General features: G+C 49.2%; 1 protein-coding gene across 6 annotated transcripts in view; it reads right to left on the reverse strand.

Moving 5' to 3' along the window:
• The window catches only part of nectin1b (nectin cell adhesion molecule 1b), a 630,230-nt gene that overhangs the window by 104,684 nt on the left and 502,033 nt on the right, over positions 1-23,513 (reverse strand). For all 6 annotated transcript variants that reach the window (XM_085967690.1, XM_085967688.1, XM_085967692.1 and 3 more), the window contains one exon: positions 11,556-11,640. In XM_085967690.1, the coding sequence (XP_085823816.1) occupies positions 11,556-11,640 (85 nt within the window). The remainder of the gene's footprint in view (positions 1-11,555; positions 11,641-23,513) is intronic.

A 23,513-nucleotide genomic window follows, 5' to 3' on the forward strand; every position in this document is an offset into this window, starting at 1 on the left:
CGCTCCCTCAGTACTGCCCCTACAACAGTGCGGCGCTCCCTCAGCACTGCCCCTCCGACAGTGCGGCGCTCCCTCAGTACTGCCCCTCCGACAGTGCAGCGCTCCCTCAGTACTGCCCCTCCGACAGTGTTACCCACTGAGCCAAGGTGACACCTGCACAGGGATAGACTGAGTGCAAGCAAACTCACCCCCTGGGAATGCAATTGGAAAGAAAGGTGAAAGGATAAAACAACTAACTGTGCTGGAAATTCATTTGGAAAATGTAGTGTCCTCTGTTAAAGTGAAGGAGAAGATGTAAAAACTGCTCAGTAGCTGGAACTGCCTCTGCAAGAACATGTCACCGTCTGACAATATTGTTTCATTAATCCTGCAAACATAACAATCAGTGAGGCAGCTTCTGAGCGGCTGCTTTCTGCAGGGCTGATACTTTATTTAGCAGCGAGTAATGCTTTATGTTTGCGGTAATATTCCTTACTTTGTCATTGTAGTGCTTCTCATTACCAATCTGCCTCGTCTTTATTTTTTTTACAGTCCCTTTGATCGACCCATTTTCATTTTCCACCTATCTACCTCCAGCTGGGAGGCAGGCAGCATGAAGCCAGCTCCCGGCTGCAATCAGACAGGCTGAACTCAGAGGCTTCTCCTGCTGGAGACAGGATTCCGCATCATTCTGCCGCTTCCGCCCCCAGTTTACTTCCATGAGACGCTCACTGGTGAGGGGTGCATCAAAGTGCCCGGTCCGAGGGCTGGAGAATGAGTCGGCTGCAACCAGGGAGATGGTTACGGCAGTGAGAGGACGAGCCATTCGCACCAGGAAGTGGTGTCAGCTGTGGCTCAGTGGGCAGCACACTCACCTCTGAGTCAGAAGGTCGTGGGTTCAAGTCCCACTCCAGAGACTTGAGCCCATAATCCAGGCTGACACTCCCTGTGCAGTGCTGAAGGAGCGCCGCACTGTCGGAGGTGCCGTCTTTCGGATGAGATGTTAAACCAAGATCTCGTCTGCTCTCTCGGGTGGACGTATAAGATCCCATGGTACTATTTTGAAGAAGAGCAGGGGAGTTCTCCCCGGTGTCCTGGGGCCAATGTTTATCTCTCAACCAACATCACTAAAACAGATTATCTGGTTGTTATCACATTGCTGTTTGTGGGAGCTTGCTGTGCGCACATTGTCTGCCGTGTTTCCTACATTACAACAGTGACTGCACTCGAAAAAATATTTCATTGGCTGTAAAGCACTCTGGGATGTTCTGAGGTCATGAAAGGTGCTATAGAAATGCAAGTCTTTCTTTTACACAGGTTCAAACCCTGGTCTGTGCATTTAGCTGGTTTTAGCCAGATGTCATTCCGGTTGCTGTAATCGGCTTTGAATTCTTAAATAAAACAGTTATAGAATATTGCTGGCAGAGGACCAGGTGTTGGCCTGGTCCATGGCAGCGGAATGGCTCATGGTGCTCATTACCTGAATAGAGATTAAAAAAAATTCAAATTGAGTTTGATCATATTAAAGCACAGCACTGTTGGACGATCCTAGAAAGCTTAGAAACTGTCTCATGTAACTCACCTCAGCTCACCTCACCCCAACCCAACCCAACTCACCCCAACCCAACTCACCTCAACCCAACTCACCTCAACCCAACTCACCCCAACCCAACTCACCTCAACCCAACTCACCTCAACCCAACTCACCTCAACCCAACTCACCTCACCTCAACCCAACTCACCCCAACCCAACTCACCCCAACTCACCTCAACCCAACACACCTCAACCCAACTCACCCCAACCCAACTCACCCCAACCCAACTCACCCCAACCCACCTCAACCCAACCCACCTCAACCCAACCCACCTCACCCCAACACACCTCACCCCAACCCAACTCACCCCAACCCAACTCACCTCAACCCAACTCACCTCAACCCAACTCACCTCAACCCAACCCAACTCACCCCAACCCAACTCACCTCAACCCAACTCACCTCAACCCAACCCAACTCACCCCAACCCAACTCACCCCAACCCAACTCACCCCAACCCAACTCACCTCAACCCAACTAACCCCAACCCAACTCACCTCAACCCAACTCACCTCAACTTAACTCACCTCAACTCAACCCACCTCAACTCAACCGAACTCAACTCACCCCAACCCAACTCACCCCAACCCAACTCACCCCAACCCAACTCACCCCAACCCAACTCACCCCAACCCAACTCACCTCAACCCAACTCACCTCAACTCACCCCAACCCAACTCACCTCAACTCAACTCACCTCAACTCAACTCACCTCAACTCAACTCACCTCAACTCACCCCAACCCAACTCACCCCAACCCAACTCACCTCAACCCAACTCACCTCAACTCAACGTAACTCAACTCAACGTGGATGAGTAGTGAAGGTGTGTTAAGTTCAAAGCAGATAGAGGCGAACTTGAGGCAGGGATTCATGAAGTTCACACCCCAGTGAGAGTCAGTGCCTGTGGAACTGTACCCCAGTGAGAATCAGTGTCTGTGGAACTGTACCCCAGTGAGAGTCAGTGCCTGTGGAACTGTACCCCAGTGAGAGTCAGTGTCTGTGGAACCTGTACCCCAGTGAGAGTCAGTGCCTGTGGAACTGCACCCCAGTGAGAGTCAGTGTCTGTGGAACATGTACCCCAGTGGGAGTCAGTGTCTGTGGAACTGTGCCCCAGTGAGAGTCAGCGTCTGTGGAACTGTACCCCAGTGAGAGTCAGTGTCTGTGGAACTGTACCCCAGTGAGAGTCAGCGTCTGTGGAACTGTACCCCAGTGAGAGTCAGTGTCTGTGGAACTGTACCCCAGTGAGAGTCAGTGCCTGTGGAACTGTACCCCAGTGAGAGTCAGTGCCTGTGGAACTGTACCCCAGTGAGAGTCAGTGCCTGTGGAACTGTACCCCAGTGAGAGTCAGTGTCTGTGGAACTGTACCCCAGTGAGAGTCAGTGCCTGTGGAACTGTACCCCAGTGAGAGTCAGTGTCTGTGGAACTGTACCCCAGTGAGAGTCAGTGTCTGTGGAACCTGTACCCCAGTGAGAGTCAGTGCCTGTGGAACTGCACCCCAGTGAGAGTCAGTGTCTGTGGAACATGTACCCCAGTGAGAGTCAGTGCCTGTGGAACTGCACCCCAGTGAGAGTCAGTGTTTGTGGAACTGTACCCCAGTGAGAGTCAGTGTCTGTGGAACTGTACCCCAGTGAGAGTCAGTGTCTGTGGAACTGTACCCCAGTGAGAGTCAGTGTCTGTGGAACTGTACCCCAGTGAGAGTCAGTGTCTGTGGAACTGTACCCCAGTGAGAGTCACTTTCTGTGGAACATGTACCCCAGTGAGAGTCAGTGCCTGTGGAACTGTACCCCAGTGAGAGTCAGTGCCTGTGGAACTGTACCCCAGTGAGAGTCAGTGCCTGTGGAACTGTACCCCAGTGAAAGTCAGTGTCTGTAACTGTACCCCAGTGAGAGTCAGTGTCTGTGGAACTGTACCCCAGTGAGAGTCAGTGTCTGTGGAACCTGTACCCCAGTGAAAGTCAGTGTCTTTGGAACTGTACCCCAGTGAGAGTCAGTGTCTGTGTTAGATTTCAGGAGATGGTTTTATTCCTGTTCCTGGCTGGGGTGGAGATCGCCTTTACAGAGGGTAAGTACTGTAGAAAATATAGGGACAGAGTGATCTCCTGGAAGAGTTTCGATCGCCTAGATGGGTCGGAGAGGAATTTCCCAGATTTTTTCTCCCAAATTGGCCATTGGGTTTTTTATCTGGTTTCTCGCCTCTCCCGGGAGATCACATGGGTTCGGGTGGGATGGAGAGTAATAGAAGATTTGAGGTTAGGATCAGATCAGCCATGATCGTATTGAATGGTGGAGCAGGCTCGAGCGGCCGATTGGCCTACTCCTGCTCCTATTTCTTATGTTCTTATGTACCCCAGAGAGAGTCAGTGCCTGTGGAACTGTACCCCAGTGAGAGTCAGTGCCTGTGGAACTGTACCCCGGTGAGAGTCAGTGTCAGTGGAACTGTACTCCATGGAGAGTCTGTGGAACTGTACCCCAATTGGAAGAAGCACTGAGAGTAGCAAGGGCACAAAATGTCCTCTGGGTGGGGGACTTCAATGTCCATCACCAAGAGTGGCTCGGTAGCACCACAACTGACCGAGCCCTAAAGGACATAGCTGCCAGACTGGGTCTGCGACAGGTGGTGAGGGAACCAACAAGGGGGAAAAACCTACTTGATCTCGTCCTCACCAATCTACCTGTTGCAGATGCATCTGTCCATGACAGCATTGGTGGAAGTGACCACCGCACAGTCCTTGTGGAGACGAAGTCCCGTCTTCATGTTGAGGATACCCTCCACCGTGTTGTGTGGCACTACCACCGTGCTAAATGGGATAGATTTCGAACAGATCTGGCAACTCAAAACTGGGCATCCATGAGGCACTGTGGGTCATCAGCAGCAGCAGAATTGTATTCAACCACAATCTGTAACCTCATGGCCCGGCATATCCCTCACTCTACCATTACCATCAAGCCGGGAGATCAACCCTGGTTTAACGAAGAGTGCAGGAGAGCATGCCAGGAACAGCACCAGGCATACCGAAAAATGAGGTGTCAACCTGGTGAGGCTACAACACAGGACTACTTGCATGCCAAACAACGGAAGCAACATGCGATAGACAGAGCTAAGCGATCTCACAACCATCGGATCAAATCAAAGCTCTGCAGTCCTGCCACATCCAGTCGTGAGTTGTGGTGGACAATTAAACAGTTAACAGGAGGAGGAGGCTCCAAAAATGTCCCCATCCTCAATGATGGTGGAGCCCAGCTCGTGATTGCAAAAGACAAGGCTGAAGCATTTGCAACTATCTTCAGCCAGAAGTGCCGAGTGGATGATCCATCTCGGCCTCCTCCTGAGGTCCCCAGCATCACAGATGCCAGTCTTCAGCCCATTCAATTCACTCCACGTGATGTCAAGAAACGGCTGAAGACACTGGATACTGCAAAGGCTATGGGCCCCGACAACATTCCGGCAATAGTACTGAAGACTTGTGCTCCAGAACTAGCTGCGCCCCAAGCCAAGCTGTTCCAGTACAGCTACAACACTGGCATCTACCTGGCAATGTGGAAAATTACCCAAGTATGTCCTGTCTACAAAAAGCAGGACAAATCTGACCCGGCCAATTACCGTCCCATCAGTCTACTCTCAATCATCAGCAAAGTGATGGAAGGTGTCGTCGACAGTGCTATCAAGCGGCACTTACTCAGCAATAACCTGCTAACTGACGCCCAGTTTGGGTTCCGCCAGGGCCACTCAGCTCCTGACCTCATTACAGCCTTGGTCCAAACATGGACAAAAGAGCTGAACTCAAGCGGTGAGGTGAGAGTGACTGCCCTTGACATCAAGGCAGCATTTGATCGAGTGTGGCATCAAGGAGCCCTAGCAAAACTGAAGTCAATGGGAATCAAGGGGAAAACTCTCCATTGGTTGGAATCATAACTAGCACAAAGGAAGTTGGCTGTGGTTGTTGGAGGTCCTTCATCTCAATCACATGACATCACTGCAGGAGTTCCTCAGGGCAGTGTCCTAGGCCCAACCATCTTCAGCTGTTTCATCAATGACCTTCCCTCCATCATAAGGTCAGAAGTGGGGATGTTCGCTGATGATTGCACACTGTTCAGCACCATTCGAGACTCGTCAGATACTGACGCAGTCCGTGTCCATATGCAGCAAGACCTGGACAACATTCAGACTTGGGCTGACAAGTGGCAAGTAACATTCGCACCACACAAGTGCCAGGCAATGACCATCTCCAACAAGCGAGACTCTAACCATCTCCCCTTGACATTCAATGGCATTACCATCGCTGAATCCCCCACTATCAACATCCTGGGGGTTACCATTGATCAGAAACTGAACTGGACCAGCCATATAAATACTGTGGCTACAAGAGCAGGCCAGAGGCTGGGAATTCTGCGGCGAGTGTCTCACCTCCTGACTCCCCAAAGCCATTCCACCATCTACAAGGCACAAGTCAGGAGTGTTGTGTATGTAATATGTATGTTGCTTTAGACCTATGGCCAGGGCAGCACTACTTTGTAGGGCGTAGTGATACCGTAGTACCACCCCTGGCCATAGGGGTATAAATAGTACTGTGGGCACTGATTTCCCCCCAGTTCCCGCCTGTTGGTATGAAGTAAAGACCTACGTTGAATCTTCCAAGCTGTCTCTTCATTATTGAATTAAGTATAGACACATACTTTACACTGGCGACGAGTTACGTTCGAACTCACCAGTACACGGTGCAACAAAGCAACGGCAGCAGTACGGAGAGAGAAGAAGAGAGGCTTCTTACCAGCCAGCCTGCATGGTCCAGCGGCGACCAAGGGAACTCGACCAACACTCCAAGTGCGAGAGGTACACAGCCCAGCGGCGACCAAGTGAAATCGACCAACACTCGAGAGGTGCGGAGCCAGGGTAGTGGTCCCTCAAAAATTACAACATAAAGTGTTGCAGGACTTACACGAAGGTCATCTGGGGGGTGTCAAAATGAAAAGCCTCGCCAGAGCCTATGTCTGGTGGCCCGGCATTGACAGGGACATTGAGGAAGTAGCAAAAGCGTGCCAAGGATGCCAGATGGTACAGAACGTACCACCACAAGCCCCACTACATCCGTGGGAGTGGCCCTCAACGCCGTGGCAAAGGATCCACGTGGACTTCGCTGGCCCCTTCCTGGATGCGATGTTCCTCATTGTAGTGGACGCCCATTCAAAATGGCCGGAAGTCATAAAGATGTCATCAACGACAGCCGAAAAGACGGTCACAGTCTTAAGGACCATTTTTGCCCGAAACGGGGTGCCCGAGCAAGTCTGTTCGGACAATGGGCCACAATTTGTGGCAGAAGAATTTCAAGCATTCCTAAAAAGGAATGGAGTGCGACATTATACGTCCACACCATATCATCCGGCTACAAATGGGCTGGCAGAGCGATTTGTACAGACTTTTAAAAAGGCCATCAAGGCGATGGGAGAGGAAAGGTTGCCACTACAACACAAGGTGGACAACTTCCTATTCGCATACCGTAATGCTGCACATACGGTGACCAACCAGGCCCCCGCCGTCATGTTCTTTAATAGAAGGTTAAGGTCTCGCCTTGAATTGCTTAAACCAAACATTCGGAGAGATGTGGAAAACCGAGTATTTCGTAGGGCCCCTGACAGACAGACACGGAGCTTCGAGGTGGGGCAGCAAGTGTTGGCCCGTGATTATAGGAAGGAAAAGTGGCGGCCTGGTACGATCAAGGCCCGCCAGGGACCCTTGATGTACACAGTTGAGACAGGGGAAGGCATAATCAGACGAAATGCTGATCAACTTGTGGAGTCCAGAAACCCAACTGATCCACTACCTCAAACGTCTCAGCACATTGTTACAGCGGAATCACGGCCCAGCTCGTCGTTACAGAGGCCTCAGGATGGCGAGGAGTTCAGCACTCCAGTGATCTCCACGGCACAGGATGTGCCATCAGACACCGATGAGTCCAGCGATGAAGGGGTGACGGAAGTACCGCCGCCTACACCGAGACCGACTAGAGAAAGATGTTATCCTAGTCGAGACAGGAGGCCTCCTCAGAGACTGAATCTATAACCTGTTTCTGCTTATATGTATATAAGTAGACAACTCTTGATGTAAATATGTTATGCAGATTGTGTTACCAAATGTTATTAGCCCTAATTATGGGGCATCCATTGACTTAATTGCACGGGTACGTTTTAATTAAAAGGGGAGGAATGTTGTGCATGTAATATGTATGTTGCTTTAGACCTATGGCCAGGGCAGCACTACTTTGTAGGGCATAGTGATACCGTAGTACCACCCCTGGCCACAGGGGTATAAATACTACTGTGGGCACTGATTTCCCCCCAGTTCCCGCCTGTTGGTATGAAGTAAAGACCTACGTTGAATCTTCCAAGCTGTCTCTTCATTATTGAATTAAGTATAGACACATACTTTACAAGGAGTGTGATGGAATACTCTCCACTTGCCTGGATGAGTGCAGCTCCAACAACACTCAAAAAGCTCGACACCATTCAGGATAAAGCAGCCCGCTTGATTAGCACTCCATCCACCACCTTCAACATTCACTCCCTCCACCACCGGCGCACTGTGGCTGCAGTGTGTACCATCTACAAGATGCACTGCAGCAACTCGCTAAAGCTCCTTCAACAGCACCTTCCAAACCCGTGACCTCTACCACTTAGAAGGACAAGGGCAGCAGACGCATGGGAACATCACCACCTACAAGTTCCCCTCCAAGCCACACACCATCCTGACTTGGACCTGTATCGCCGATCCTTCACTGTCGCTGGGCCAAAATCCTGGAACTCCCTTCCTAACAGCATTGTGGGTGTACCTACACCACACAGACTGCAGCGGTTCAAGAAGGCGGCTCACCACCATCTTCTCAAGGGCAATTAGGGATGGGCACTAAATGCAGGCCTAGCCAGCAACGCCCACATCCCATCAATGAATAAAAATGAGAGTCAATCCCTGTGGAACTGTACCCCAGTGAGAGTCAGTGTCTGTGGAACTGTACCCCAGTGAGAGTCAGTGTCTGTGGAACTGTACCCCAGTGAAAGTCAGTCCCTGTAGAACTGCATCCCAGCGAGAGTCGGTGACTGTGGAACTGTACCCCAGTGAAAGTCAGTCCCTGTAGAACTGCATCCCAGCGAGAGTCAGTGACTGTGGAACTGTATCCCAGTGAGAGTCAGTGTCTGTGGAACTGTACCCCAGTGAGAGTCAGTGTCTGTGGAACTGTACCCCAGTGAGAGTCAGAGTCTGTGGAACTGTACCCCAGTGAGAGTCAGTGTCTGTGGAACTGTACCCCAGTGAGAGTCAGTGTCTGTGGAACTGTACCCCAGTGAGAGTCAGTGTCTGTGGAACTGTACCCCAGTGAGAGTCAGTGTCTGTGGAACTGTACCCCAGTGAGAGTCAGTGTCTGTGGAACTGTACCCCAGTGAGAGTCAGTGTCTGTGGAACTGTACCCCAGTGAGAGTTAGTGCCTTCAGTAGAGGATGGGGAAAAATTAAATGTTATAACAGCCATGCCGCTGCTCTCTGTCCAGTTCCTGTTTATCCACCAGTTATGCTGATGCAGGTTTGATGCTTGTGGTTGTGTTTGTAACAAATTATTCACACTTAGTGATTTGACAAAAGCCCAGAAAGCCTGCGACCCATGCCATAAACTATAAAACAGTGTTTTATGAAATATTTATAGGTATGTTGTGGGCGAGTTTCCTGAGTGATTAATACAGCACACCACAAATACCCCAGCTGTGCTGGAGACAGATCGGAACGTGGAGCGACATTCACCTGCTGAGCACTTGCTGTGAATCAAAACTCATGCGATGCCCGAGACCTGCAACCACGAGGGAGCAGACGGTGGCAAAATTACAGAGAAACAAATCAATCAGAAAATGGACCGTCACCACAGCTAAAGAGAGAAGCTGTATCTCTATAGCACCTTTCACCACCTCAGGACCTCCCCAAGTGCTTCACAGTCAATGAATTACTCTTGAAGTTTTTAGTGATGTTGATTGAGGGGTAAATATTGGCCCAAGGACACTAGGCAGAACTCCCCTGCTCTGCTTCAAAATAGTGCCGCAGGATCTTTTACATCCACCTGAGAGGGCAGACTGGGCCTCGGTTTAATGTCTCATCTGAAAGGTGGCACCTCCGACCGTGCAGCGCTCCCTCAGTACTGCCCCTCCGACAGTGCAGCGCTCCCTCAGTATTGCCCCTCCGACAGTGCAGCACTCCCTCAGTACTGCCCCTCCGACAGTGCGGCGCTCCCTCAGTACTGCCCCTCCGACAGTGCGGCTCTCTCTCAGTATTGCCCCTCCGACAGTGCAGCACTCCCTCAGTACTGCCCCTCCGACAGTGCAGCGCTCCTTCAGTACTGCCCCTCCGACAGTGCGGCGCTCCCTCAGTACTGCCCCTCCGACAGTGCAGCACTCCCTCAGTACTGCCCCTCCGACAGTGCGGCTCTCCCTCAGTACTGCCCCTCCGACAGTGCAGCACTCCCTCAGTACTGCCCCTCCGACAGTGCAGCACTCCCTCAGTACTGCCCCTCCGACAGTGCAGCACTCCCTCAGTACTGCCCCTCCGACAGTGCAGCACTCCCTCAGTACTGCCCCTCCGACAGTGCAGCACTCCCTCAGTACTGCCCCTCCGACAGTGCAGCACTCCCTCAGTACTGCCCCTCCGACAGTGCGGCTCTCCCTCAGTACTGCCCCTCCGACAGTGCGGCTCTCCCTCAGTACTGCCCCTCTGACAGTGCAGCACTCCCTCAGTACTGCACTGGGAGTGTCAGCCTAGATTTTTGTACTCAAGTCTCTGGAGTGGGCCTTGAACCCACAACCTTCTGACTCAGAGGTGAGAGTGCTGCCCACTGAGCCAAGGTGTCCAGAATCTCTCATTTAACCAGATATAGAATCACACAGCATAGAAGGAGGCCATTCGGCCCATCGTGCCTGTGCCGGCTCTTTGAAAGAGCTCTCCAATTAGTCCCACTCCACCTGCTCTTTCCCCACAGCCCTGCAAATTTTCCTTTTCAAGTATTTATCCAATTCCTTTTTCAAAGTTATTATTGAATCTGCTGCTACCACCCATTCCGGCAGCACATTCCAGATCCTAACTCACTGTGTAAAATTACTTCTCCTCATCTCCCCCCCTGGCTTTTTTGCCAATTATTTTCAATCGGTGTCCTCTGGTTTCCGACCCTCCTGCCACTGGAAACAGTTTCTCCTCTTCTATCCGATCAAAACCCTTCATAATTTTGAACACCTCAATCAAATCTCCTCTTCACCTTTTTTCTCTTGTTTCCTCACAGGGTAGCTGTTAATGTTGCTGCCACCATCATTCAGAGCCATCTTTTGTTTCTTCACTTGTCCCATTACCTCTCCTTTTGCCTTGCACCATCATCCCATTTGTCATTCAATCTCTCCTGCCTTACATCCCATCACAGACCTTCCCCTTGTTCTTTCCTCCCCTCCTCCCTAACCTTTTCCAGTACTGACGAAGGGTTCGACCTGAAACGTTAACTCTGCTTCTTTCTCCTCGATGCTGCCCGACCTGCTGAGTGTTTCCAGCACTTTCTCTTGTTACTCCTCTTAACCTTCTCTGCTCTAAGGAGAACAATCCCAGCTTCTCCAGTCTCTCCACATAACTGAAGTCCCTCCTCCCTGGAACCATTCCAGTAAATCTCCTCTGCACCCTCTCCCAGGCCTTGACATCCTTCCTAAAGTTGGCCACAGTAACAATATAACAGCTTCAGTCCTTTCGGTGGCTGAGTGCTGTAATACCACAGCCGAGGTTACACAATTAACTCGCCGAAGAAAACCTTTCTTTTTCCTGAATGTCCCACGTAATCTCTTAGGGCCTGGTGACCCAGCCCCGGGGTGCGCTGTTCCCCCCTTCGCCTCCCCCTGACGCTCTGCTGGTTACTTGGGGACGGTTTGCTTTCCCCGAGGAAGGAGACTGACCAGCTCCCAGTTTTAAACCATTGTTACCTGGATGTCGTCTGCAGTCAGGTGACTCTTCAGCTCAGTCTTCTTTTCGGGAGGTGGAGGTTTATGGGATGGCGGCAAATCAATCCTGTTTGTGACAGAAACATAAACATTTCAGTTCAGGGGTTCAGTCGCTGCGGAAACTTCGGCGCATTCGGAGCACTTTAAACGATTTCACACTTTACTTCTCGAAACCGCTTTTATTTCTGCCCCGCCCTCCTGAAGGCCCTCACACTCGCTGCGGTACAGCTCCATGGACACAGGAGTCGCCTCCACTACCTCCAGCCAGTGCTCACGTTTAGAACATAAGACCATAAGAAATAGGAGCAGGAGTCGGCCATTCGGCCCTTCGAGCCTGCTCCGCCATTCAATGAGATCATGGCTGATCTTCTGCCTCAACTCCATTCACCGGCCCTATCGCCATATCCCTTGATGCCCTTACTAGTCAGAAATCTATCGACTTCTGTTTTGAATATACCCAATGACTGAGCCTCCACAGCCCCCTGGGGCAGAGAATTCCAAAGATTCACCACCCTCTGTGTGAAGAAATTTCCTCTTATCTCAGTCCTGAATGGCCTACCCTTTATCTTGAGACTGTGGCCCCTGGTTCTAGACTCCCCAGCCAAGGGAAACATTCTCCCAGCATCCACCCTATCGAACCCTGTAATAATTTTGTATGCTTCAATGAGATCCCCTCTCATTCTTCTGAATTCAAGAGAATACAGGCCTAGTTTACGCAATCTCTTCTCATACGACAGTTCCGCCATCCCAGGAATCAATCTCGTGAACCTTCGTTGCACTCCCTCTATGGCAAGTATATCCATCCTTAGGTAGGGAGATCAAAATTGTACATAGTACTCCAGGTGTGGTCTCACCAAGGCCCTATATAATTGGAGTAAAACTTCTTTACTCCTGTACTCAAATTCTCTTGTAATGAAGGCCAGCATACCATTTGCCTTCCTAATGGCTTGCTGCACCTGCACATTCACTTTCAGTGACTCATTTACAAAGACACCCAGGTCCCTTTGAGCATCTGCATTCCCCAATCTTTCACCATTTAGGAAATACTCTGCCTTTCTGTTTTTTCTACCAAAGTGGATAACTTCACATTTATCCACATTATATTCCATCTGCCATGTTCTTGCCCACTCACTGAGCCTGTCGAGATCCCCTTGAAGTCTCTTCACATCCTCTTCACAACTGACACTGCCACCTAGCTTTGTATCATCAGCAAATTTGGAAATGTTACATTTAGTCCCCTCATCCAAATCATTGATATAGATTGTGAATAGCTGGGGCCCAAGCACCGATCCTTGCGGTAGCCCACTAGTCACAGCCTGCCATCCTGAAAAAGACCCGTTTATCCCTACTCTTTGTATTCTGTCTGTTAACCAATTCTCAATCCATGCTAGTATATTACCCCCAATTCCATGTGCCCTAATTTTGTTCACCAACCTCTTGTGTGGGACCTTATCGAAGGCCTTCTGAAAATCCAGATACACCACATCTACCGGTTCCCCTTTGTCTACTCCACTAGTTACATCCTCAAAGAACTACAATAGGTTTGTCAAACAGGATTTCCCTTTCATAAATCCATGTTGACTCTGCCCAATCTTACTATTAGTTTCTAAGTGCCCAGTTATTGCATCCTTTATAATAGATTCCAGCATTTTCCCAACTACTGATGTGAGGCTAACCGGCCTGTAGTTCCCCGTTTTCTCTCTCCCTCCTTCCTTAAACAGCGGGGTTACATTTGTGGTGTATGTGCCTTTAAGAGCCCCTGTGTACTGTAATGCCGGTAGTGGCCACTCGGGCTATATAAGCCTGTATAGTGTCTTGTATCTGTTAGTTCACCTCCAGACTTTGTCCAGTAAACACCTGTAAACCAACTCCTGCATTCCGTGTCTCCATTAACACACGGATACAACAGTGGCGACGAATTGGAAACGGACTTACCTGCAATTCGGCAGCACCTCAAGGAGATCAATTCCTCAGACGAAGGAAGAAGAAAAAAAAAAGAAAAAACTGTGGTTTCACCAGCTAGCCGGGCTGGTGGCAGGTACTGCAATAATCCTTCCTGGGCGGCGGGCTGGGGCTTGATCGGCTGGCTCTACAGCGGGGCCAAGCAGTGAAGGCGCAGGCAAACAGAGACGAAGGGTGGAGCACTCGGGAGACGGCCAGCTCTGCAAAGCGGGTCGGCGTTCGGACCACACAGAGGGAGGGGAAAGTCCCAGAGAGTCCGGCGGGAACAAGTCTCCGACTATTAAAAATATTTGTATAATTAAAAACCGCGGAGAACAGCGTTGTCAGCAACAACAGCGGCGGGAAAGCGCGGGAGGCGCCATTTTTTTTCAGCAAGGAAGAAAGGAAAGCGGGGGAGGCGCCATTTTTTTTCAGGATGCCTAAGACTGGCAATATTACTGCTTTTGATGATGATGTAGAGAATTGGACCACATATGTGGAAAGAGTGGAGGTATATTGCACAGCAAATGAAATAGAGGATGATAAAAAGGCATCGATACTCCTAAATCTAATGGGCGCAAAGACATATGGGCTGTTACGAAACTTAATCACTCCAGCCAAACCGATGGACAAGAACTTTAAAGAAATTGTTGATACCCTACAGGAGCACTTAAACCCAACACTGCTGCTGATAGCGGAACGGTTCAAATTCTTCAGGAGGAATCAGCACAAGAATGAAAGTAACGCTGATTACCTCATCGAATTAAGGAAGCTATCAAAGCACTGCCAATTCGGAGCAGGACTGGCAGATTCTCTTCGAGACAAATTCGTCTGCGGTCTCCTAAGTGAAGGAACACAGAAAAGGCTACTTTCTGAGAAAGATTTAACACTGGACAAGGCTTTCAGTATGGCTGTATCATACGAAGCAGCAGCGAGAGGAGCTGCAGAGATCCAGCAAAAGCCACAGGATTTCAGCACCCATGAAATTACACAGGGTTTCGAGAGATGTTATCGGTGCGGCAGATCCACCCATGACCAGAGGGACTGCTGGTTCAAGGACAAAGCATGCAGGCAATGCGGAAAGATGGGACACATTGCACGTGTATGCCGATCTGGAAACAAAAAATTCACTGACAAAAAAAAAATCAATAAAGAAAAGTACAAAAAGGTACAAATGATGACGGACAGTAGCTCCGAAGACGAGAAGAGCGATAGCGACTCCGGAAACAAGAGACTAAGCTGTCTCAAATTACATAATGTAATTGCCAAAGAAGATTACCAGACCATTTGGGTTACCCTCACGATAGCAGGGTCCCCAGTTAAAATGGAGCTAGATACAGGATCAGCTCTGACCGTCATAAGTCGACAGGATTACAAGCGGCTAGTTCTGCATATACCCTTGAAAGACACATCCATTATCTTAAAAACATATACGGGGCAGAAAGTATACCCCAGAGGGAAAATAAGGGTGCCTGTTGTATACAACGGCAAGGAAATACAGAAGTTGTATTTATACGTTCTACAAAATGGTGGTCCACCGCTGTTGAGACGTGAATGGATCAGAAAGATACGTTTAGACTGGCACTCCATTCAGGCACTGACGGTGACCAGTAAGAAAAAAAATGATGATGACGTTATGCCTGAACGATTGAAAGACATCTTGGCCAACGCCAAAGAAGTGTTCCAACAGGAACTAGGAACCTTGAAAGGCGTCACCGCCTCAATAAAGGTGGAAGATGCGGCAATTCCCAAGTTTTTTAAGGCAAGGCCGGTGCCATACGCAATTCGTCCAGCAGTCGAGGCAGAGCTGGAGAATTTGGAAAGGACAGGCGTGTTATCCAAGATAGATTGGAGCGAGTGGGCAACACCCATCGTCCCGGTCATGAAGAAAATTTTGAATAATGATAAATCTGAAGAACAGAGAAAAATTCGCATCTGTGGGGACTTCAAGGTGACTGTAAACCTGGTCCTTCACATGGCACAGTATCCTCTTCCAAGGATAGAAGATATTTTCGCTTCACTATCCGGAGGGGAACGTTTCACAAAAATTGACTTGGCACAGGCATATCTACAGATGGAAGTTGAGGAGGCCTCTAAAAAGTATCTCACAATAAACACACACAAAGGCCTGTACCAGTACAATCGACTGGTTTTCGGAGTAGCATCAGCTCCAGCTATCTGGCAAAGAGCTATGGAACAAGTCCTGCAAGGGATTCCTGGGACTCAATGCTACCTAGACGACATCCTTGTAACAGGAGCAAACGACAACGAGCACCTTGCCGATTTGGAGCAGGTGCTCACTAGGCTGAAAGAACGGGGCCTACGAGCAAACCGCCCCAAGTGTGAATTTTTCCAGAAACAAATATCATATTGTGGCCACATAATTAACGAAGAAGGGTTGCATAAGTCCCCTGAAAAAATTGAAGCGGTCATAAAAGCCCCAGCTCCTGAAAATGTCTCACAATTAAGGTCGTTCCTGGGATTGATAAATTACTATCATAAATTTTTACCGAACTTGTCAACTGTTCTGCACCCTCTTAACGAACTGCTACAAACGGGAGTAATTTGGGAATGGAGCGAGGACTGTAAACGTGCCTTCCATAAATGTAAAGGCTTGATCACGTCCAAGGAAGTTTTGGCTCATTACAACCCATCACTGCCAATCAGACTGGCGTGCGATGCATCCCCTTACGGCGTAGGAGCGGTATTATCGCATAGATTCCCTGATGGCTCGGAGCGGCCGATAGCTTTTGCGTCACGCTCATTGAACTCAGCTGAGCGTAACTATGCCCAGATCGACAGGGAAGCACTCAGCCTGGTATGGGGAGTGAAGAAATTCAACCATTACCTACACGGACAAAAATTTACCCTCGTCTCCATATTCAACCCTAAAAAGGGCGTTCCCATTATGACAGCACAAAGGCTACAGAGGTGGTCCCTTTTCCTAGGGGCACACCGATATGACATAGAATACAAAGGATCAAAACAGCATGGAAATGCTGACGGTTTATCGCGTCTACCGTTGCCAACGGTAGAAGAAGCACCTACAGTGGACCCAGTGGAAATGTTCCACTCTACCATAGTAGATTGTCTACCAGTAACAAATTCTGCCATTGAAAAGGAAACGAGAAATGACCCGACTCTCTCACGAGTCTACGATTTAACGGTAAAGGGATGGCCAGCACATGGCGAACCACTGTTGCCAGCATTCTCGCAAAGAAGGGAACAGCTGTCAGTGTGCCGAGGAACCTTGATGTGTGGATCCAGAGTGGTGATTCCACCCAAACTCCAGGATAAGGTGCTAAAGGAGCTTCACGAGGGGCATCTGGGTGGAGTGAAAATGAAGAACCTAGCCAGAGCGTTTGTGTGGTGGCCAGGTATCGATGGAAACATCGAAGAAATGACCAAGGGCTGTCTAGGATGCCAGAAGGTCCAAAACGCCCCACCACAAGCCCCTCTACATCCATGGGAGTGGCCCTCATCTCCATGGCAAAGGGTACACATCGACTTTGCTGGTCCATTTATGGACTCAATGTTCTTAATCGCGGTTGACGCACACTCCAAGTGGCCGGAGGTAATAAAGATGTCCTCCACAACCACGGAAAAAACCATCACAGTATTAAGGACCATATTTGCCAGGAATGGGCTGCCTGAACAGATCTGTTCTGATAATGGACCACAATTTGTGTCCGAAGAATTCAGAAAGTTCTTAAAAAACAATGGGGTTAAGCACTATACATCCACCCCATACCATCCCGCCACCAATGGATTGGCTGAAAGGTTTGTCCAGACCTTCAAGAAGGCCATAAAGGCTATGGGTAATGAAGGTATCAATCTACAGCATAAGGTAGATAACTTCTTGTTTGCCTACAGGAATGCAACACATATGGTTACAAACCAAACTCCCGCCATGATGTTTTTCAATAGAAGACTAAGATGCCGGCTGGATTTGATCAAGCCAAACATCAGAAGGGACGTAGAGAACCGGCTATTTCAAGGCATGAATGAAAGGCCAACTAGAACCTTCCAGATAGGTCAACAAGTTTTGGCCCGGGACTACCGTACCGAGAAATGGCAGCCTGGAACTATTTGCACACGACTAGGACCACTGATGTATACCGTGGACATTGGAGAAAGCATAATAAGGCGCCATGCTGACCAGATCATAGAGTCATCCGAAAAGGGACAACCTACACCACCACTCTATACGCCTAATGATGAAGTAGAGATACCCATAGTATCTACCTCCGATCCGGTGATACTGGAACCAGATGAACCCGACACTGGCATTCAAGCCGAATCGACCTTGCCAAAAGAACCTACTACACCACCGAAAACTACTACACCACCGAAAACTACTTCACCACCGAGGCGTTATCCGGATCGAGTCAGGAAGCCTCCAGAGAGACTGGTCTAGAAATTCATTAAGGCGCTGCCAGCTTTGCGCCCAGTTAACGCCTAAAGAGTGATTTTGCGCCAGAAATGAGTTTGCGCAGATATTCAGCGCAGCGGTATTGGCGGCGGTAGCCGTTAGCGCTGCGCCGGCACCGATGACGTCATCGGTGTGCGCAGTGCCCCGGTTCCGCCCCGAAACCGGCCCGATCCCCATATTTAGTTGCGGCCGCCTCCTCCGAAGCGGCCGCAAACAGCGACCAGAAAACGGGGCCGTCCTGCTGCCTTAGTGGGGCGTTTTAAAGCGGAAGGTGCGGCCGGCCGCTTTTTCGGCGGCCGCCTGCCCGCACCTCCTTCCCCGGCCTCCTCCACCCCCTCCCCCCCGCGGCATTGCCGGCTGCTTTCCGCGAGCCCGGCACTTCTCCGTGGTGCCGGGCTCATTTGCCGGCACTCTCCAGCGGCGATCTCCCCGTTGCAGGCAGCTCCTCCTTAAGAGAAGGAGGAGGCCTGCAGTACCGCAGCCTGCCGCTCCGCAGCGGCTGGCGCAGCGGCGCCAAGAGCGCTGATATTCAGTGTCAGCGCCCCAAGCGGAGGCGGGCACACCCTGGTATAGCGCCCGGTTCCGAATTGGGGCGCTAACAATGAATATCTGACGATCGCTATAGGCTTCCCGCCCAGCACTAACTTTTGGGCGCTAGCCAGCTGGCGGGGCCATAGTGAATTTCTAGGCCAATGACTTATAATTGATTAACTGCAGCAAATGTTTAGATTATTGTTCTTGTACACATGTTAATAACAATTACTTAAAATGTTATGTACTGGTTGTCTAAAAGGGGAGGAATTGTGGTGTATGTGCCTTTAAGAGCCCCTGTGTACTGTAATGCCGGTAGTGGCCACTCGGGCTATATAAGCCTGTATAGTGTCTTGTATCTGTTAGTTCACCTCCAGACTTTGCCCAGTAAACACCTGTAAACCAACTCCTGCATTCCGTGTCTCCATTAACACACGGATACAACAACATTTGCTATCCTCCAATCTGCAGGAACTGTTCCAGAATCTATAGAATTTTGGAAGATGACAACCAATGCGTCCACTATCCCAATGGCCACCTCTTTCAAAACACTAGGATGTAGGTCATCCGGTCCTTGGGATTTACTGACTTTTAGTCCCATTACTTTTGCTAGTACTGTTTTTTCACTAATAATAATTTCTTTAAGTTCCTCATTCTTGCCACACCCTTGGTTTTCTCGTATTTCTGTGAGGTTTTTTGTGTCTTCCTCTGTGAAGACAGAAACAAACTATTTATTTAATTTCTCTGCCATTTCCTCATTCCCCATTATAAATTCTCCCATCTGACTGTAAAGGACCTACATTTACCTTCACCAGTCTTTTCCTTTTCACATACCTATAGAAGCTTTTACAATCCGTTTTTATATTTTTCGCTAGTTTGTGCTCATATTCCATTTTCCCTTTCTTTATCAATTTCTTGGTCCCCCTTTGCTGATTTCTAAAAAGATCCCAATCCTCAGGCTGACCGCTTTTTCTGGCAACTTTATAAGCTTCCTCCTTTGACTTAATACTAGCTTTAATTTATTTTGTTAGCCATGGTTGGATCACTTTTCCTTTTGGGTTTTTATGCCCTAGAGGAATATATGTTTGTTGCAAATTATGCATTATTTCCTTGAATGTTAGCCATTGTATGTCCACCTTCATACCTTTTAGTGTAGTCTCCCAATCTACCATGGCCAACTTGTCCCTCATACCCTTGTAGTTTCCTCTATTTCGATTGAAGACCTTAGTTTCAGATTGGACTACATGGGTGAACCTCGTTCATTTAATAAACCTCCACTGACTACTGTTAATCCTGTGCGCCTGCTGTTTGCACTGAATCAATTGCCGTAATTGCCATTCAATCCCGCGCGACAGCCGGAATCCCAAGTTAATGCTCTTATACCTCACAGCCCAATGGGATACTGGGCCAGAATCCCACGGTAATACTGTTATATCTCAATGGCCCATGAGATGTGCCCACAGAGACAGATTGAGGATTGTAATAAAATTAACATTCCCACTGAGCTCGCAGCTGGATACCTGAATAAGATCCAAGCGAATAAATGTACTTGGGCCAAATGCGAGTGACCACGGAGCTCAGAGACGCACTGGCAGAACCACTGGCAAAAATATTTAGAGATTTGTTCAGGGGATGGCACCGTAGGATGGATGTGGGGAGATCAGCGGAACTACAGACCAGTTAGTGCCACTTCAGTACCAAGGAAACTTCTACCATCGATTGCCAAGGACAAGCAAAGCATTTAGGGGAGATATAAACGGCCGACAGTCTGGATTTACGAAAGGGGAGTCAAGCCAGACCGATTTAATAGAATTTTTCAATAAAGTTACAAAGAGTATGGATGAGGGCGAGACTGTAGAGGTGATATACATAGATTTCAATACAGTTTTTGATAAGGTGCCGCACAGAAAACTAGTAGAGAAAATGAGAAGACGTGGTATTGGTGGCAGAGAGCCGAGATGGATCGAATCATGGCTGGGTGAATAATACAAACCCTTACAATGGGTAATAGGGTACAGGGTCTGTGTGAATGGGATGGGTGAGGAGTGGGGTACAGGCAAGAGGTAAAGGGGAGGGTGGAGGGGGTGAGGGGCGGAGTACAGGAGTGCTCTGATTGGTGATAATTCCCTCCCCCACTGTCTGGATTGGTACAATTAACTCCTTCTTAATATATGAGCTTGTATTGTTCACCAACCTTCCCTCCGCAATTGTACAGACTTGTACTAGTCACCGTGACCTATTAAGGTCAGCTGGAGGCTGTGGTGGGGTGTGCAGTATTGACTGTGCCTTTTGTCCCTAGCTGTGGGGGGGAGGAGATCTGATGGGTGAGGAGGTCAGCCTCTTCAGAAAGGGGAATTCCCATTGGGAATCCCACTGTCTGGGGGCAATGCTGGTCGGGGCAATAACAGAAGCCTTAGAGCAAAGGATCAGGGGAATCTTAATAGCAAGAAAATAGAGCAAAACAACTGGTGCAGAAACGGTTGAGTGAATCTTCTAACCCACCACAAAATGGAGCCAATGCTGAAATTCCACCCCCTTCCCCACCAGACCCTATTCCCCCACCAGACCCTATCCCCCACCAGACACTATCCCCCACCAGACCCTATCCCCCACCAGACCCTATTCCCACCAGAAACTTGTGTGCAATTGAAAATAGGCAGAGTTAAGAACATAAGAATTAGGAGCAGGAGTCGGCCATTCGGCCCTTCGAGCCTCCTCCGCCATTCAATAAGATCATGGCTGATCTTCGACCTCAACTCCACTTTCCCGCCCGATCCTCATATCCTTGATTCCCTTAGTAGCCAAAAATCTATCGATCTCTGTCTTGAATATACTCAAAGACTCAGCATCCACAGCCCTCTGGGGTAGAGAATTCCAAAGATTCACAACCCTCTGAGTGAAGAAATTCATCCTCATCTCAGTCTTAAGTAATCAACCCCTTACCCTGAGACTATGCCCCTAGTTCTAGACTCTCCAGCCAGGGGAAACAGCCTCTCAGCATCTACCCTGTCAAGAGAATATCGGCCCATTCTACTCAATCTCTCCTCATAGGACAACCCTCTCATCCCAGTTCTGGTGACATGGATCGCTGCTCATTTTCCGCTATTACGCCCAACCTCAGCTGCTCATGGGTTTGGCAGAAGAGCCACTGACTACAGATCGGAACTGGATTAAAATTCTCACTTTTCAGCTTTGATTGTGCAGCTGCACAAGTTCATCAGTAATGAGCGTTAATGAGATCTAAACAAGCAAAACCTGTTTCTCCTCAGAAACCTTCCCTGACGCTGATGAATCCAGTTTGGGTGGGTAGCATCCTCAGATCCGTACCACAAGGACAGACAATCCATCAACGCTGTCTACCAATATTGCAACAACAACTTGCATTTATATAGCACCTTTAATGTAGTAAAATGTCCCAAGGCGCTTCACAGGAGCGATTATCAGACAAAATCTGACACTGAGCCACATAAGGAAATATTAGGATATGCAACCAAAAGCTTGGTCAAAAAGGTAGGTTTTCAGGAGCATCTTAAGGGAGGAGAGAGAGGCGGAGAGGTTTAGGGAGGGAATTCCAGAGCTTAGGGTCCAGGCAGCTGAAGGCACGGCCGCCAATGGTGGAGCGATGAAAATGGGGGATGCACAAGAGGCCGGAATTGGAGGAGTGCAGAGATCTCGGAGGGTTGTAGGGCCAGAGGTGGTTGCAGAGATTACAGCATCGTTCACTCACAATTACTGTTTGTTCCAATCGCCCCTCGAGAGGAGCTGGCTCGGAGAAGCTCCTGAAAGTTCCCAGTGAGTCACTGTTGAAGTAATGGAGGAGCTGTTAGCTCTGCTCACTGGTTCTCAATCAGTAACGATTGCCATGAGGTGTCTTTCACTCTGCACTGGGCTCCCGGAGAGAACAGACACCTTCCCGACTCAATCATTTCGTAAAGTTTCCAGTTCATCACTGGAAAGAAAGAGAGTCTCAGCCGGGGAGGTAATCACATCTCTGCTCTGTGGAGAGAGTCGGCAAACTCTGGAATTTAGCCAGCCGACTCTCTCTTCGGGACACAGACATGATAATGCCTCACACACAGCCTCAGGATGGAGGCACAGTCCAATCCCAGCTCCCTGTCAGAAGGGTGACACATCAGAGTGATGGTAAAACTGATTCCTTTCAGATTACCAGCTGCCCTGCGCCGATAGAAACATGAGCAACAGCATCAGCGATTTATCAAGAGCAAGGAGCATGAAATTGATTCTTAACTTCTAATAAGTCAGCTTTAATTTGAAAGTGTACCAGCCAAGAGTCACAAATAGTCTTCTCAAAGCTGCTTGGGGAAAGTGTAAGAAACTGGAGGGACCCGGCATTAATTCCCACAGTCCAGCCATTGAGTAATGCAGGTCATTGCACCCACAGGAAATGTGGGCAGACTGGAGATCACAGTGGCACAGACTTTCCTAAAGGCATTCAGTTAAATAAAGAGACACAGAACTTAAAGATTATCACTGGGAACCAATGACTGGGCAGCAATAACTGGGAACCAATGACTGGGCAGTAATAACTGGGAACCAATGATTGGGCAGCAATAACTGGGAACCAATGACTGGGCAGCAATAACTGGGAGCCAATGATTGGGCAGCAATAACTGGGAACCAATGATTGGGCAGCAATAACTAGGAACCAATGACTGGGCAGCAATGATCGGGAACCAATCATTGGGCAGCAATGACTGGGAACCAATGATTGGGCAGCAATAACTGGGAACCAATGATTGGGCAGCAATAACTGGGAATCAATGACTGAGCAGCAATAACTAGGAACCAATGGTTGGGCAGCAATGATTGGGAACCAATGGTTGGGCAGCAATAACTGGGAACCAATGATTGGGCAGCAATAACTGGGATCCAATGATTGGGCAGCAATAACTGGGAACCAATGATTGTGCAGCAATGACTGGGAACCAATGGTTGGGCAGCAATGACTGGGAACCAATGGTTGGGCAGCAATGACTGGGAACCAATGGTTGGGCAGCAATAACTGGGAACCAATG

This window comes from Somniosus microcephalus, chromosome 26 (assembly GCF_052327205.1).
Source record: "Somniosus microcephalus isolate GS21.2 chromosome 26, FLI_Smic_1.0, whole genome shotgun sequence".
In the NCBI taxonomy this organism is placed as follows: Eukaryota; Metazoa; Chordata; class Chondrichthyes; order Squaliformes; family Somniosidae; genus Somniosus; species Somniosus microcephalus.